Below are 17,365 nucleotides of genomic sequence, written 5' to 3'. Positions count from 1 at the left end.
AGATTTTTCATTAATAACTATTTTATCCACTAGCCGATTGATTTTTTAAAATAATTTTCTCAAAGCCTAAATCAAGACAAACATTTTACCCGAAGACAGCATCACGATTGGAATTGAAACAAAAAAGTTACCTAAGATGCGCTTACACTTTCTGCATTGGATTCCGTTTCCTGGATTCTGAACATGGATGCGCGCACACGGGTTCGCACCCGAGTTCGAACACGAGCTCGAACTTGCACCCTACACTTTGAGTGCGGTGAGTTTAAATGGGTGCGTGTTGAACTTGCGCCTCAAAAGTTGTGTGCAAGTAAGTACAAAAACTTGCGTGCACTTCGCACCCAAGTTGTACCGTGAAGACTGCTGGTGACCGCAGACAATGACACCAGCCGTGAGATCCGGAGGCGAATTATCAGCGGAAGTCGTGCCTACTATGGACTCCACAAGCAACTGCGGTCGAGAAGACTTTGCCCTCGCACGAAGTGTAACCTGTATATGACGCTCATTAGACCGGTTGTTCTCTACGGGCACGAGACATGGATATTGCTCGAGGAGGACCTGCGTACACTCGGAGTATTCGAGCGACGAGTGTTAAGAACCATCTTTGGCGGCGTACAGGAGAACGGAGTGTGGAGGCGAAGGATGAACCACGAGCTCGCGCGACTCTACGGCGAACCCAGTATCCAGAAGGTGGTGAAAGCTGGCCGGATACGCTGGGCGGGACATGTTGCGAGAATGCCGGACGACTGTCCTGCAAAACAGGTGTTCGCTACGAATCCGGTAGGAACAAGACGAGCGGGGGCGCAACGAGCGAGGTGGTTAGACCAAGTGGAGCGTGATCTGGCGAACGTGGGGTGCCCGAGGAATTGGAGAACGGTTGCCATGGACCGAGTGAATTTTAGGATGTAAATATAATAAATAATTAATAATACGGTGCAAGCTAGATCTTCAACAAGAACCTATACATTAGAATTTCAGAAATTAGCTCCCTGCAACATAAAAGCGGGATGATCTCCACTCGAAGTAATAATTGATTAGATCAAGGCCATAAGCCTTTACCATGTGACATTGCAACGGATACATCTGGTAACCAAGAGCGCTATTAAATATTGACAACCAAGATTAGCTCAATCCAGGTTTACGGCCATCAATATTTTTAATGATTTACAACTATTTTCGAAGCAATCAGCTGTCCCATTTGTGACAATTTGCGTGCAGCTGCTACGAATCTCTGACACTGACTGCACCAGTTAATGATCGAATTATATGGCACGTCAATCCCATGATTACTGAAAAGATTGCAGGCGCTAATGATTATATAATCATACATCTAACGTAGCTTCAGCAGTATAAATTACCGGTGGCAAGCGCAAGCTTCACTGGAACAGTTTATATCGGCTACCATGCCCTTATCTGAAAGCGCTAAACTGTCATTTGATCGCATATGGAAAACATTCATTATCGCTTAGGACACTTTCGTTACTAACCTGGTTACAAATCAATGATCATTCTGTAATATGGTCCTTGACCTTTGCTTTGGATTGAAAGAATGTCCTTAAACAATTTTAACAAATAAGAAATAATTAGTTGATAAAGTGGATCGTTTACAAACACAATATTATTTATTGGAAGAACTTTTCTATTCGATGTCAAAGAGCTTTCAAATAGATAAACAGAGCTCATCGTCAGATATTTGTTTACTTTTTCAACTAGCAATTAAAATCTAACCTAGTTATCGTATACGCTTGGTTCCTCCTTGTAAATAAAACCGTTACCGATTATCACGGGCCGAATCCTGGGACCGCCTCGAATCTGGCCAATAATTTACCGTTGTAATAAAATAACGATCTCCTGTAGCTCTATGTGTGTGGTGTATGTTGGTGAATCGCCTATTTTCTAAATAACAAATCCTAAACTATAACAAAGTCAAAGTCAACCAACCGAGCGGAGGACGACGACGGCTAAAGGCCAGACTAAACAAATAAATCAAGCAAAATTCATTTGATTTTCGCATGCAAAACGCTTGCGAGGACATCTTCACATAGAAAAAATAATACACACACTCTCACGGTTATTGTGGGTTTCAAACTTTGCTCTGGTCGCGTTATTCATTTGCTATAAACATAGTCACTAGGATTCAGTGTGTATAGATATACTGAATGGTGGTCTAGTTTTTTTCTGACGGATGTCAGCTGCTGGCGTTTGGTTTGTTTTTTTTTCTGTATTTATTTATTTTTCGCTTCAAATTTATGGATGAGCCGTATGTGTTTATGTTTCCTGATTCAACCAGAATGCTTATAATATCAATTGTCACAGGTCAGCACTTTGTTGTGGTGGGTAGAAAATTTTTCTGATATACTAACCCAAGAATACTACTACTTTCTTATTGGTTGTTTTTTTTATTTATTTGAATTTAAAAATAGTATACTAAGCATAAAAAATCCAGATTGTTGGTGTTATCAAGCTTCAGTCGAATATTGTTCAGCTGAAGAAGCAATCTCTAAATTCCAAGATCACTTCTAGCATAGAAAACATTAAAAGACTACTGGGAAATCTTCAGGCAAACGCCCTTATCTGACACGATGGCCAACCCGGAAGAGCCGGTCCCATTTAATTATGTCAGGAATCGGCGCTAACTGAATGTAGATTAAAATTGAAACGCGCCGCACAGGGGGTGCACATGGGTTGGAAAAGCAGAGGACCATCATCGTCATCATCAGGCTGTTTACCGATGGTAAACAAATGTAACCTTTTTATAGCATCTTCACGTCGTTAGAACGGTTCAGAGAATGTTATGGCTCTGTTTTTTTTTCGTAAAAAAACCAAAAAGGATTATTTCGTTTAGACAATTAGCCTACTTTGGCCACTCAAATATTTAATTTCTTGTTAAATATCTTGATTTAATGTTACTAATACTATACCCAAATTTCAGCCTTTACTCCAATCATGAGTTCTTAATAAGGAGTGTTCATTTTATGAAACGGACACTCTGTTTTGACGATATCTTATTCATTTATTGACCAAATTACATAGAGTTTTCTGTAAAACATAGCAAAACTAATCCAGAACAAGAAGAAAGTGAGAAATTTACCCAAAAGTTTTCAGCGATAAAATTGGTGCACTTTCGAATTCCCCTTATAAGCCTCTTTACAGTTTCCGGCTAGACTTTTCGGCTGACTTTTGTCCATATTTAATTGAACTCGTCGATGGACTGTGCTTCTCTTCCATCCTCCCGAAGATTGCGCTTGATGATTGCCCAGTAACGATCCACCGGGCGCAGCTCAGGACAATTTGGCGGATTGTCCTTTTTTTTGCATTTCTTACGATAATTTTCACCATTGATGGTACCTGTTGTGAAATATGGCGAACTTCTTTCTCGGCAAGAGCAGATAGCTTGTCGAACAAGCACTTTTTTGCCAAAATTTTCGATTTGAAGGGATCGCTTATCATGAGGTACTTCCTTACCAACAATTGCGATGAAAAATTTCGGCCCAGGAAGAGCGACTGGAGGAAGAGTCCAGTTTGCAATAAGTTTCATTGTCCATCAAAATGCAAAGGTTACTTTCCTTCTTCAAAATCGTATCCAGTCTTTGACATAGCTGCTTCGCTCGTTCGTGCTGTTCCGCGCTCCGTTTAGGATGTCTCTGCTTCCTGTAGGTCTTAATGTGGTTCCTTCGTTTTATGTTTTGGACGATCCCAACGGAAATTTTCAGTTTCTTGGCAATTCTTCGAACAGAGCTGTGTTCATGTGACAACAAAAGCTTAACACATTTCTTCTCGATTTGTGGATTCACTGTGCCTCTTCTGATTTCGGATCTTGGCAAATCTTCAAGTGTATGGTGCTCTCCAAACTTCCTGATGATTTGATAAACCGCAGACTTCGATCGTTTCACAAGCTTTGCAATATTTCTACACGATAGTCCATCTGAGCAGTACTTTTGAATTATAAAAACACGAGTTTCTTTATCAATTCGTCCCATTTTACGAAATTTAGTCGCTTTCTCACAAAAAAAATGTCAGTGCTTTGTCAACAAACTTTTATACACGTTGAAACCAGTTTCATCAAATTTGGGTTAAACGTCAACTTTTTATCGTAACATCTAGGTGTCCGTTTTATAAAATGAACACTCATGTGCCAACGTCATTGGCATAAGATGTGAATGCCAGCGGCAATGATTCAATTTAAGACCACCGGCATTAACCTCCCAGCGCAACCGCATTGCGTATGACTAAATGAAACAAAATAAAAACGTTTTCATGTCCCTTCCTATCCCAACACAAGATAAAGGAGGATGAACACAAACGCCAGTCAGCCAGACTCGAATGAATTGAACCGCTCGGTCAATGCTGTGCGTGTGTATGTAAGGCGGCATTAGGAAAACTGCAGACAAAAAAGCATTTCCTTGTTCTAAACCACCGGCAAACAACCATGGCCAAGCTGCCCGGCTGTAAGCAGCTGTGCGTGTGTATAAAATCAGGCAGTAAGAAAGCAAGAAAAAGTGTCTCGTTTCCAATTACTTTTCTTCTCATAAGACAACACTAGCACAACCCCGGCCAAACGCCAGTAAGCCAGCACTGTTCGTTTGTTTTTTTTTTAGATTAGGCGTGGCAGAAACACTATGACAATTAACCGTCGTTTACCATCTTGCTCAGGTTAAGCTGTCGGATTGGCAAGATGAAGGTAAAAAGTGTTGTGAGTTCAATTCTCACTACTGGGATGAGTTACCGCATGTGGCCCTCTGGGCGTCCTTGCGTGGCCCGCGATTATTTTTTTAAATTTCTTTTTTTATTTAAATTTTCTATCGACTGATCCAGTAATGTTGAAAAAGTTTTTCGGCGATTACAGTCTCAAACATCATAAAACGATGTTTATTTACTACATCCGACGTTTTGGCATGTTTATTATATGTTTTCACACCACAGCCAACGAGACGACTTTTTCTTCAAGACAGTTTAATTCAAAAACATTCTGGACAAATAAAACGAAAAATAACTGTACGTAGAATTAAAAGTTTTTAACATACACATAGCTTTATATTATATAATTTTTTACTCCTTTGATTTGTATTGTCCTCAACGTTTAATTATATAATATTTATTTTGTCTTGTCCTCAAAGTATTAAAACTGTTAGATGTTAGGAATCATATTAGCTGATACAATAATTAATCGAAAAATATTGTATACTTTTTCCAACTCGCCAGATTCCTTGATAAAGGCAAAATAAACATGCCGAAACGTCGGATGTAGTTAATAAACATCGTTTTGTGATTTTTTGAGAATGAAATCGCCGAGAAACTTTTACAACATTTCTTTTTTTCGGCTTTTTTCTTCGATAGATTGTCATTAAACATTAGTCCATACTAAACCAAAAAAAAATTGACATGTCAGTAACTTGCCTTACAATCATTGAGATGGTTTCTTCTGGCATTTCTTGTGTTCTTTTGAAGGCAATTATTAATAGGCGAAACACAAGATTGGAGTTTGTTTTTTAATCAGATGTCATTTTTTTTCTTGTTATTCAACAATACCATCGAAATTTTAAAAAAACATTAAAGCAACAAAACAAACAAAAAACCGGAAGGCTACAAATTATCAATTGCTCAAATACTGGCAGAAAAATAAAACCATTAACAACAACACTATTTTTGTTCTTGAATATTGAGAGTTCTTGTCGACATGATCATTACAACATGATTTTACAACATCACTCATAGTCATAATCAAAAGCAAAAAGTGGCTATTTCCAGAAATTTCATAGATAAGTCATGCCAAATATTGATCAATTTTGTCATTTTACTTCATAATTTACTTTTAAATAAGTAGTACACATGTAAGTAAGATTAGCTTTAGAAATCCAAATCCAGTGGTATCTCATTTTATTAAGAAAATCCATGAAATCTGTAAAATTAATTTAGAATCAAGAATGTTAACTGTAAATTTAGTGAAATTTGTTTGAAAATCTGAAAAGATTTTTTTCTGAGAAAACCTTACTGACCATCTAAAATAAAATAAAACTTGCAATGCTGAGGAGACAGTGATTTCTCTTAAAACTGTAAATATATTTTTCACGCCATTTGTCATTGCTGTGATATAGATTAAGGCTTTTAAAAGTAAATGAAAATTCAAAAACACAACAACCATCTGTTTGATGAAAAAAGAAATTGTTTCAAATAAACGGTTCGAACTGTTATACGAACCAAAAAAAAGGCTTTAAATTTTTCGCTTCAAACAAAATTAAAAGGTGAACAAATGATGGCTATCCTGAGAGAGAAAATATGGAAATGCTTTTGGTACAATGTAAAACCCTTCCAAAACGAAAAAGTAACACTCAGGTTACTGATGGCGGTTTTCTAATAAAAAAATGCAGGGAAATAAATCTGGGATTCAAGAAATCAAGATTGAGAACTGGAACTTGGACGAAATTCGCTTAAAAACCTGAATTTACTAAGCTTTGCTCAACGCCTAATTTTAAATGAAATTTTGAATTAAAAATAGAGTTTTCACCGTTTGTAGATCTTCGGAAAAATTTAAATTATGGAAAAAAGAATTTCAGTCAATATCTAAGCCTGCAACAACTTAAAACTACTAAAGTACGAACTACTAAAAACCAATTCAATATCAAATTTCGTTAACTTGGATCGTAATTCAAGGGCATTGAAGCTATTAAATTCCATCGATCTCCGTTGAAACTCGTTTTGAATTGGATTTAAAGTAGTGAGGGATTTTCTATGAAGATTTTTTTGTTTTTTTTGTAGATGATGGCTTGAATAGAACTGGATTGATATCCATTCTTATTAGCCGCTTAGAAGATATATTGAAGTTCATTTTCTTTCCCTTCTTTTGAGAGGAATTGAATTCATTCTGTGGATCATATGATGGAAAGCAGCCATCTTATGTTCGAATGAATGATTAGAGGTGCTAGGGATAACCCTCATAGTATTGGTTGGTGTTTTCCTGTAAATCTCAAAATTGAAAAGATTTCCTTCTCTCTTTATAAGAACGTCCTGGAAAGGGGTTTTCTTGTCCTCTTCCATTTTCTTATAAAGAGAGAAGGAAATTTTTTCAATTTTGAGAATCACGGATGTTCCAACTCCGAGCGACAAAAGAAGGATTTGAAATTTGTCCCGGCCTAAATTTCGATAAAGATTTAACGCCCATCGCTTAAAAAAGAGTGATTTCCAAAAGAAAAATATCTTTCCAGCAGACAGATGAGAAGTAATACAATTCGAATGATATTTTTAGCAAACAGTTAACATTTGGCCTCGAATTTTCGTTTTTGATAAAAAAGCAAATAAAATAATGTCTCGTCTTGAAAGAACAAATATTTGCAAAAAAGGTTAAAACCTATTAACAAATTTCCGTAAAAACTAACTTATATTTAGTGATGAACCTTAAAAATTTTAGCTGGTATTGTCGGCTTTGCAGACGATAAACCGTGTTAAATTTTCTTTCAAACTTTTCAAATTAATAATACACGAATTTGTTATTTTTTTTCGCTTTTTAAGTTTTTGTTCTTAAAAATTTGATGTTTAATTTTGATACTTCTCTTTAGCTATCTATGAAGCTTTATAAATTATTAGTTAGTGATATTTTAAGTGCGGCCCTACGTATTATATGGCAGAGTAGGCAGCGAACCGGGAAACCGGGATAACCGGGAAAAAAACCGGGAATTGAGAATAGCACCGGGAAAACCGGGAATTTTAAATCAAAACCGGGAAAAACTGTCAACAAAAGAAATTATTTTTCCTCTTAATATACTCACATACTAAATGGGAAAGTTCATCAAGAGAATTTTTTCCAGAAGCTTTAGATATAAATTTGTCAATTTTGTTCTGTTGTGATTAAATAAGACATGGAGTTGAATGTATGTTGAATGAATGAATGTATGTTGAATGTTAGAAAGAACTAGCCATAAGAGTTCTTCTTTAGAAAACGTGTTTCAAACAATAAAATTACAAAAAAAAGAATTTTGAACTCATATTGAAAATTAAAATATTAGATTCTGAAATAATATTCATATGTGATTTGTCAACTTTTAATGGATTCTGTGAGATACTTTTTCGGCTTGCAGTCGAACTAAATGACTATTTATTTAATAATGAAAGGTCATTTTTGCTATTTAATAGACTGTTTGCCGAAAAAGTATCATACGGAACAAATATTCAAGATTGAATCTAGAATTTCAAAATTTGAATTATTTTCGATTTGGATTCAAAATTCAAGTATAAAATCAAAATTAAGAGATCTATTTAAAATTTCTATTATTCATACAGAAGTCGGACTCAAAATACAGATGAAGAATTTATTTATATTCAGAATTCAGGTTTTAGAGCATTTGTTATTCAGAAATCAGACTGAAATTTCAAATTTACAATCCTAGATTAAGATTGAAATGCAAGTTTTTAAACAAATGTACAGCTTCAAAATCAGAGTCTGTTTTGAAATTTCTGTGGAAATTTTAAATTTTGAAAAACAAATGAATTTATGCAACTAAAATTACCCGAGAATAGAAATCAAAAATAAAAATCCTAATTTCAAATTACATAGGTGAACAGCACTTTAGATTCTTATATTCGTAATGCTGCTTTTGGAAATTTTTGGTCTTGAATTCGAAATTTTTCAAGAATTTCTATTTTAATTGATATCTCGATTGGAAGATCTAAACCTCATCAATTCTGAGTAAATTCAACATTGATAATTGATGAGCTTAAAACCCTATATGAGGCCCTCAGAGCCAAAAGGGTAAAAGGGCAGAAATGTTCGATTTTGAGTTTATAACGCCAATTGATTCTTCATATTTAAAATTATATTTCGTGATTTTTTCAAGGCCTTATATGAAAATCGTTAACGATTTCTATCAACTTTTGTTGCCCTCTAGAATTTATATGTTTTCTCGATGTAGATCTCATAAAACGTATTATTTTTTTCAATGTCGTCGAAATTTCCGTGTTTTACAGAATCGGGAAAAAACGAAATGAAAAATGATATTACTCTGAGGTCAATACAACTCACGATTTTCGATAAAATTGATATGACAAAAAATCTTAAATTTGAGATCCTACTAATGTTTTTCAGTTTTTCTAAAAAAAAAAGGTTAGATACACATTTTTAACATAAATGTAGACCTTTTTTCAAAGGTCAATAGAATCTCAATCAACTCTTGAGCTGATAAAAAAGGCTGATTGCTTGGAATCAGCGCCTCAAAATCAGCTCCTAAATTCTTGACACTTCAGAAAGGGTAAATTTTGTAAACCTTTGTAGCAATTGAAATTAAAATAAAATATTGAAATTGAAAATAGCTTAATTCACTTTCACCTTAAAAAATTGTAAAATGTCTTTTATACGGTATAGACAAATTTCGAAGTATTTATCTGGGTACTTATGTTGAAACCGGAAAAAAGATTAAAATCTTCACCAGGAAAACCGGGAAAAAACCGGAAATTTGATTATGGACATCCGCTGGCCACCCTGAATATGGGCTTTAGAGCTTCTGCATCCGTACTGTCGTAAAAACTTTGTCATACCTAAAGATAGTTTTAGCACAATTTCAAATTGATAGTCCCCACACAATCCCCTCCGGTGTAATAGCAAAATTTAAAGTGCACTTTAATTGCAGACATTCAATATTTGAGAAGAATAAACTAATGACAGCATTTTGATCAGTAAGGTTTGTTTATCTTGTGGTGAAATTTTTGTCAGGATCGGTACACGCGTTTAAAAATTATCCAAGATGAAACGCGAGAGCGAAAACAATCTGCACAACTAAGTGGCAAACCTTATTTGGCCCCGTGAGGTTCTAGCCCGATCTAGGTAGCCCCAACTACACCTGGGATAAATTGTAATGGTTCCAGAATGATAATTTTGATGTTTTTATTTAAAGTTTTAATCCATCAAACTGCCCACAGTTTCGTCCCATCAAAAGATAATGGGCAAAATCAAGCGTATATTGAGAAAGGGTTTCAAATCAATCATATCATCATCTGATGGTGGTAGAAAAAAATGGCCTAAACAGTTGATGTTAACGTTGTGCAGAAATTGTTAGGAGGTATTCGATGAAACGTTCAAAAATCCATCAAAATAGCAAAAAAATCCCAGAAAGTTCAATAAAACATATTTTTACCAATTGTGTACGTTATTTTCTCGTTAAAAAAAATCGGAAATTGTGTGTGATCCGCTTCTAAGCGGTACAATCCTTAATTGAAAAATTGCATTAGTTTTGAGTTCCACAGTTCGATTGTCTGAAAATTCATTCTACGAATACATTTTGGAACGGTTGCTATCATGATCATACATGAGAAAATGTAACCCAATTAATTATTTTTAAACAATCTTAGATATTAACACATTATGTACGATGAAGTAATCTAAGCTGGGAAACACCAAAATTCGACATTCTGTATCGCAAAAACATTTTGACCAAATCCTACAAATTTGAGTAATTTCAAGTACTCAAAATGTTGTGTTTGATTTTGTTGAATAATTTTTAATTATTGAATTAATAACATTTGAGTTATATTTTTTGGAGCAGCTCACTAGCGGCAAGCGAAGCTTCTGCGTAGTACGAAACTAAATTTTTGTATATGAGCACGCGAAACACGTCAAATTTATGCTTGTAGTACTCAAATATGAGCGCGTTGAGACAAATGGAGCAAACACTCATTTGTTGCACTTGGTTCAAGCTTCAACGAGATTCATTTGCACATTTTTGCAATAAGCGCTCTTGAAGTTGAGAAAAAAAACTTTGAGTAGCAATAACTTTGCTAGGAAACGTCTTAGAATGTTGAATGTCTTCTGCAAAAAGTGATTCAACAAATGTTTAGAACATCGAATTAATAGTTCCATAACTCTGCCCTGCACATAAATTGAGTTTTGATGCTTTCAGCAAAACTTTTCAACTTTTTAAAAGATAATGAACCTCTATCTCTTGAAACAAAATAGCTAGAATTTTTTTTATAGTAGGTAGTCTGGCCTGCCATGCGTGTTGTGTTAAATATTTGCTCCGATAACCATTAGCATCTAAAATTGGAATTAAAAATATTCATTTCTTTTTTTTTCGTTTCGTGTCAAACCGGTTCCATAAGGATACTCTTATGAAGATTAAGGGTTCTGAAAATGGGTCAACCAACGGAATATTAATTCGTTCATACACAACAAACCAAATGAGACATAGTGTATCGGAATGGTAGGTTTCGTATGGGATTAATTATCTTTCAAAAATTGATTCTCCAGGAAGTAAGGCTTTAAAAGGTCAAATTCATATAACAGAGAAAAAAAGTAAAAGTATCAAAGATCGTATTCTGATCATTTTACTTTTTGTCTTTCTGTACTGTGAAAGAATTCCTATAAACTTAATTCATCGAGAATTCAATTGGCAATTCTTAAGCCTAAAAAATGTATTCGATCTCATTTCTTACACTATTTGACAATAATAACTAAAATATTTCATTTTTTGGCATAAATTGCTTAGTTAGAAGTCAACAAAGTTACTTCCGTTGTCAATAAAATTTTCATAGTTCATGCAGTAGAGGTTTAGAACCAGTTAGTTAATTTCTGTCCTAGAGAAAAAGAACATGAATCAGACTAATCCGCCTTCACTCACCAACTATATCGAAACATCTAGTCAGTGGCGCCGTTTTCTTCTTTCCTCGGGCTGAATCTGCTGAAGGGAACAAACCAGAAAAAATATAAGCCTGCCACACCAGACTTGGTTGAATGGCGAAAGTTATTCATTCTAAGAACCAGTTGAATTCCGCTACCGAACGGTACCCCGGTATAGTTTGGCAACCAAAGGAAGAAAGACAGCAACGTCATACCTGCTCGTATACATAATGAGAAAACAAAACAATTTGAGCTAAGCGCCCCCTGCACGTGTTGAAATTTTGTTCTACATACAAAACGAGCCAAGCAAACAAACAAACAAAAAAATAAATACTTTTCCTTCCAAGTAAATAAACTCAACCTTGGATGTGGCTTCCAAACTTTAAGGCAGGGTTTGGAAACATTTTCAAGAAAGTTTCGTCGTAGTTTGTTTAATGAAGGCCTAAGCTATACGCTGAAAAACTGAGTTCATTTGTGTTTCTCAAGTGAAGTTAGTACCACTAAAAATCATTATAACTCAAAGCCCATGATTTTTCTTATATTTCCAATCATGACATATGACATCGGGAATCAAAAACGTTTTTACTTTAAGAGAATTTTTAAATCAGCCAAAGTTTAGCTGACATAGTTAAATTTCATTATTTCAAACGAGATTGTTCATCGCCATCGCCATCGCCATCTTTTCTTAGCTATTTTGTCTTTGGACTCAGATTTCAAACACCAACGAAATTAACATATTTTTGTAGTGAACATGCAGACGATTTCAAAATGGTAGAATTTATGGAAATCGGCTCAGTAGTACAGCCAAAATAGTAATCCGGGTCTATATGACCCTAAACGGCTAATTGTTTTTTTTTTTAAACCGTTAAGGAAGGTTAAAACGCGCATTCACTTCCAATGTGATATTTGGTCATTCAATGCCGGTATAATGTAAATGAAAATTTGTATTCTACTTTTAAAGTCGTCTCAGACGTAGGAACAAGAATCAAGAGAAACTATTTTGAATTGTCTATATCAAAATTGTATGACCATGCTTGTTATTTGTATTAAAATGTAACTCAATAAGGATATAATAATATTTTCCCGGTTTTGTTGAAAAGAAGCTCTGTTCAAATTCAATGCAGATGGAGTTCCCGAAAAAAAATATCCCGGCTCCTCCGAAAACTAAATCTGATCCATATTAAGCGTTCAAATTTAATTGGAATCCTTAAAGCTTGTAAAACAGTGTCAAGATTATGGAAAATTTGTTTGGGGTTCATATAAGAAAAATAATTCTCGATTAAGTTCCGTGAATCATCCTGTGATAAATTGTTTTTTCTACCTTTCAACTAAATTACGTTCAAAGTTTTTTGGCTGCTAGTCAGCTTATAAAAGTATTTGAAGGTCACTTAATGCTGACCTTAGACATTATTTTTTTGGCACTCGTACCCCGATAAAAACATCCTTTGGGTCACGTAAAAGACCTTCCGAACCAAAGAGCACCTGGTTGTATTACACACCGAATAAGTGGTTGCTAATTGTCGCCATTCTTAGGAGACACAACTCCCAGCCCAGTTCTTGTTTCATCCTAGTACTAAATCAAGTTTATAACGTGTCCCTTTTTTCTGTTTCTCTTTTCTCCACACTCGCAGATACTAATTAAAATATCCCGGACGCCGGTTCGGCTTCTGTGGCCACTTCCTCCGCTCGTGTGGGACCAAGGGGGGCACGCCAGCCGGTGGAGGAGGTGGAGGTGGTGGTCCAAGGCTTCGGCGGAGGCGGAGGAGGCGGGTGGTTCGGGGTACAGGGTCGTCCATTAAGCGGAGGGGCAGCAGAAGACAGGGGGTTCGCGGCAGGGCAGCAGGGCGCCCAAATTCGGATTGCGGTCCGACTGAACTTCATCCCCCAGGAGCCGCCCATTCTGCCATGCCGGGTAGCCGTTCCAGCCAAAACGAAACCGAGCACAACAAGTCCCCTAGAGAGAGCGGTGAGGATTCGGAGGATGAAAGTGAAATTCTAGAGGAAAGTCCGTGCGGAAGATGGCTAAAACGGAAGGAAGAGGTAAGTGTTGTCGGTTTTTTTTTGTTTTGCCTACCTAAACTCTTTTCAGACTCGGTTCACTAATTGGGAAATGAAAGTTTAGATCGTTTTCTCGTTTGTTAGTTTGGAAATGCCCTAATGAGACTACTTATGCGGCATTTTGAAAAATCTATACATTTTGATGATTGTTGTAAGAGATTCTCAATTTGTTGAAACATGAACATCTTTGTGGCATTTGTGACTTTACATATACAACTTACAACTTACATATACAACTATAATACATATCCACTGTTTTACTCTTGAGCTCGAACTGCTGCTATTTTCATCGAAGAAAACCATCACAGAATTATTGTAAAAATCACAGAGTGCCTGTGTTTTTCTTCGCAAAAACACAGAACTTTTTTCGTCAAAGATTCGTTGTTATCTTTAGAGACACCAACAAACATGAAATCGTATCAGAAATGATAATGTAAGTCGTTTAAAATGGTGTTGAATATCGCAATTCCAACTGCACAGTGAAAAGATCGCATAAAATGTCTTCTTAAAAATCGGTTTTAATCGGATATGATAGAAAGTCCGTCATGTTTGTAAATGTTGAAATGATTTTGCTCCCGCGCGGTCTTCAAGTGAGAGAATCATCGTCATGTCAAGCCGCAGCCTGTGGCGTAGAAGATTGCCTTCAAGTCTTCTAAGCCAATCCAGGAATCTCTTGGAGGAAACAACAAGTTTCATTAAGATCCTGTATGTGTTTGTGTTCGTTTCTATGTTCTCTCTGCAGCCAGCAGTGCATCCAGATGGCTGAAAATCAGATGCGTATTTAGTACCTAATATTGACTAATGAGAGAACTGGAAAACATTGTCGCCGATAACGATGTGAAGGCTGTGGGAGCAAAACCTTACGTTCTCTTGCATTGTTCCGAAAGGTACGAATAAGGTGTCGGATAACGCCCAATTCGTGTAGTTTTCGTCGCATTAGAAAGAAATGAAATTTATAAATATATATTGCCTTCACGTTGGTAGGTAAATGCTGTTTTTTTTTTTAATTTCCCTACGATCATTCTATTATGTGTGTGGAACGTTTATCAAAACAGCATAAGAATATAACTACAAAAATGTTTGGGACATTTCTAGACTAATTGTACATTTGAATAGGGAAACGATTAAAAAAGCAGTACTTTTAATGAATAAACTTTCAATAAATGCAAAGTTTTGGGGCTGCTTCTAAGTTATTTAAAATTTAATATTTTAAACCTTTATTGGCCTTTTTAACGAGTTTTTGGTTGAGTTTGATCAGGCGGAACTTAGCGACATCGCCATGAGAAAATTTTATAACAACAGAGTTTAAATATTCTTAACAAGAATGAAATAGCATATTTGAATGACAGAAATTAGTTTTTTGTATAGAAAACTACTTAACCTTAAAATTCATTAATATATTCTTCTTCTGTAGAAATGATTTGTATTTGTAACTGAAGTTAATGGAAAAAATGCTGATGGCGATCATACGGTGATCGCTCTAATATTTACACTGCTTTCCAGAATGCTCATGAATTACACAAACTGGTACCTTGCACATTTTCTCATTTGGTTCAGCTTTTTTCAATGGTTTTGTTATTTTAAAATTGGCTTTCTTGTTAGCGAGATTGGAAAATGCTCAAAATTAGTGTCGGTCACAGTAAAGTTTTTAAAAATTGAAATTATCTTAAATGTTCTGTTATTTTTGGGTTTGATAAAAAAACTGTTTTTTTGTTTTTTCTGAATCGGAAATTTTGTGAGACCATAAGGGGAAAAAGTCGGAAAAAATGCGGGAAATCAAAAATTGAATTTTAGAGGCCACTAGACCGCAACAAAAAATGACTTTATCTCCAATTTGTTTTTTATGCTTTTTGGGTCACCAAGCATCAGTGTAAAATTTGAGATGATTTAGCTGATTCCTGAGTTAGCGCAACGCGTTTTAATTTTGTATGGAAGAAGAAATTTGTGCACATTAACCCTCATCCGCATTAGATTTCATTACCCTAATCAGCACTTGTGGTGTCAATTTGACACCACAAGCTCAAATCGTTATAACTTTTGGCGTGTTAGACCGATTTAAACAAAACTTACATCAAAAGAAACCTTGTAATGTCAGTAAAATATGTTTAGAACATTATATATAGCTAAAGTTACTAGTTTTCTCGTTATTCAGCATGAAAGAAAAAAAATCCGAAAAAACATGCCTCACGAAAACTGCTGTAGTTCATATGTTACACGTCCAAAAAAATATTTGCCTTATGCATATGAAAGCTGAAGTTAATGCCTACATCATGAAGACAAGAAATATTTTTTTAAATTTTTTTTAATGAAATGGTCACAAAAAGTTCAAAAAAGTGGTCTAAAAAACCTACTTTTCATTCGATTGCTAGTAAATACTGTTTGAGCGATGGTAGAGTTTTGAAAAAAATATGACTACAAAATGTATTAAAATTCCAACATTTTGCTGTCTTTAGATTTTTGATGCAACAAAAATTGAATTTACTGGAATTTTTCAAAGTTCACTACTTTGCGCGATTTTTTTACAAATTGAAATTTCATCTGTTTTTGTGGTTCACTGTCAGGTTGTACCCAGATTATCAGTGCTTTTACTTTGTTTGGACCAATCAAGAGTATATTCATTGGAAAGCACATTTAATCTACATTCTAGTGAGGTGCTACAATTCACGCTGTGAGATTTAACAAAAATATGAAAATTATAAACGTAAAATCATTCCTGAATTTCTAGAACTACAAGCACCTCGTCCAGCAAAACGTGTTTGTTTGCTCTCCGAGTAGGTACGGTGGGTGGTGATTCGGGCAGAGAGCGAAGCCGACAGACGAAATAATGATGCGTGTCGTACGTTTCTCGGTTGGAAATTTTCTATTGACAGTAGTTCTCGTTTGCTAGTCACGACACGCATCAGTATTTCGTCTGTCGGCTTCGCTCTCTGCCCGAATCACCACCCACCGTACCTACTCGGAGAGCAAACAAACACGTTTTGCTGGACGAGGTGCTTGTAGTTCTAGAAATTCAGGAATGATTTTATGTTTATAATTTTCATATTTTTGTGAAATCTCACAGCGTGAATTGTAGCACCTCACTAGAATGTAGATTAAATGTGCTTTCCAATGAGTATACTTTTGGTTGGTCCAAACAAAGTAAAAGCACTGATAATCCGGGTACAACCTGACGGTGGACCACAAAAAGAGATGAAATTTCAATTTGTAAAAAAATCGCGCAAAGTAGTGAACTTTGAAAAATTCCAGTAAATTCAATTTTTGTTGCATCAAAAATCTAAAGACAGCAAAATGTTGGAATTTCAATACATTTTGTAGTCATATTTTTTTCAAAACTCTACCATCGCTCAAACAGTATTTACTAGCAATCGAATGAAAAGTAGGTTTTTTAGACCACTTTTTTGAACTTTTTGTGACCATTTCATTAAAAAAAATTTAAAAAAATATTTCTTGTCTTCATGATGTAGACATTAACTTCAGCTTTCACATGCAAAAGGCAAATATTTTTTTGGACGTGTAACATATGAACTACAGCAGTTTTCGTGAGGCATGTTTTTTCAGATTTTTTTTCTTTCATGCTGAATAACGAGAAAACTTGTAACTTTAGCTGTATATAATGTTCTAAACATATTTTACTGACATTACAAGGTTTCTATTGATATAAGTTTTATATGAAGTTTATAATAATTCAAACGACTTAAATAGATTTTACTT

General features: G+C 35.2%; 1 protein-coding gene across 2 annotated transcripts in view; it reads left to right on the top strand.

Moving 5' to 3' along the window:
* Positions 1 to 17,365, top strand: part of LOC129744419 (nuclear receptor-binding protein) — a 151,689-nt gene that overhangs the window by 42,775 nt on the left and 91,549 nt on the right. For both annotated transcript variants that reach the window (XM_055736929.1, XM_055736928.1), the window contains exon 3: positions 13,228 to 13,636. In XM_055736929.1, the coding sequence (XP_055592904.1) occupies positions 13,502 to 13,636 (135 nt within the window). In that variant the 5' untranslated portion in view covers positions 13,228 to 13,501. The remainder of the gene's footprint in view (positions 1 to 13,227; positions 13,637 to 17,365) is intronic.

The sequence above is a fragment of the Uranotaenia lowii genome, chromosome 2 (genome assembly GCF_029784155.1).
Source record: "Uranotaenia lowii strain MFRU-FL chromosome 2, ASM2978415v1, whole genome shotgun sequence".
NCBI lineage: Eukaryota > Metazoa > Arthropoda > Insecta > Diptera > Culicidae > Uranotaenia > Uranotaenia lowii.
Note: the sequence above shows the minus strand (reverse complement) of the source record. Positions and strands in the feature narration are given on the sequence as shown.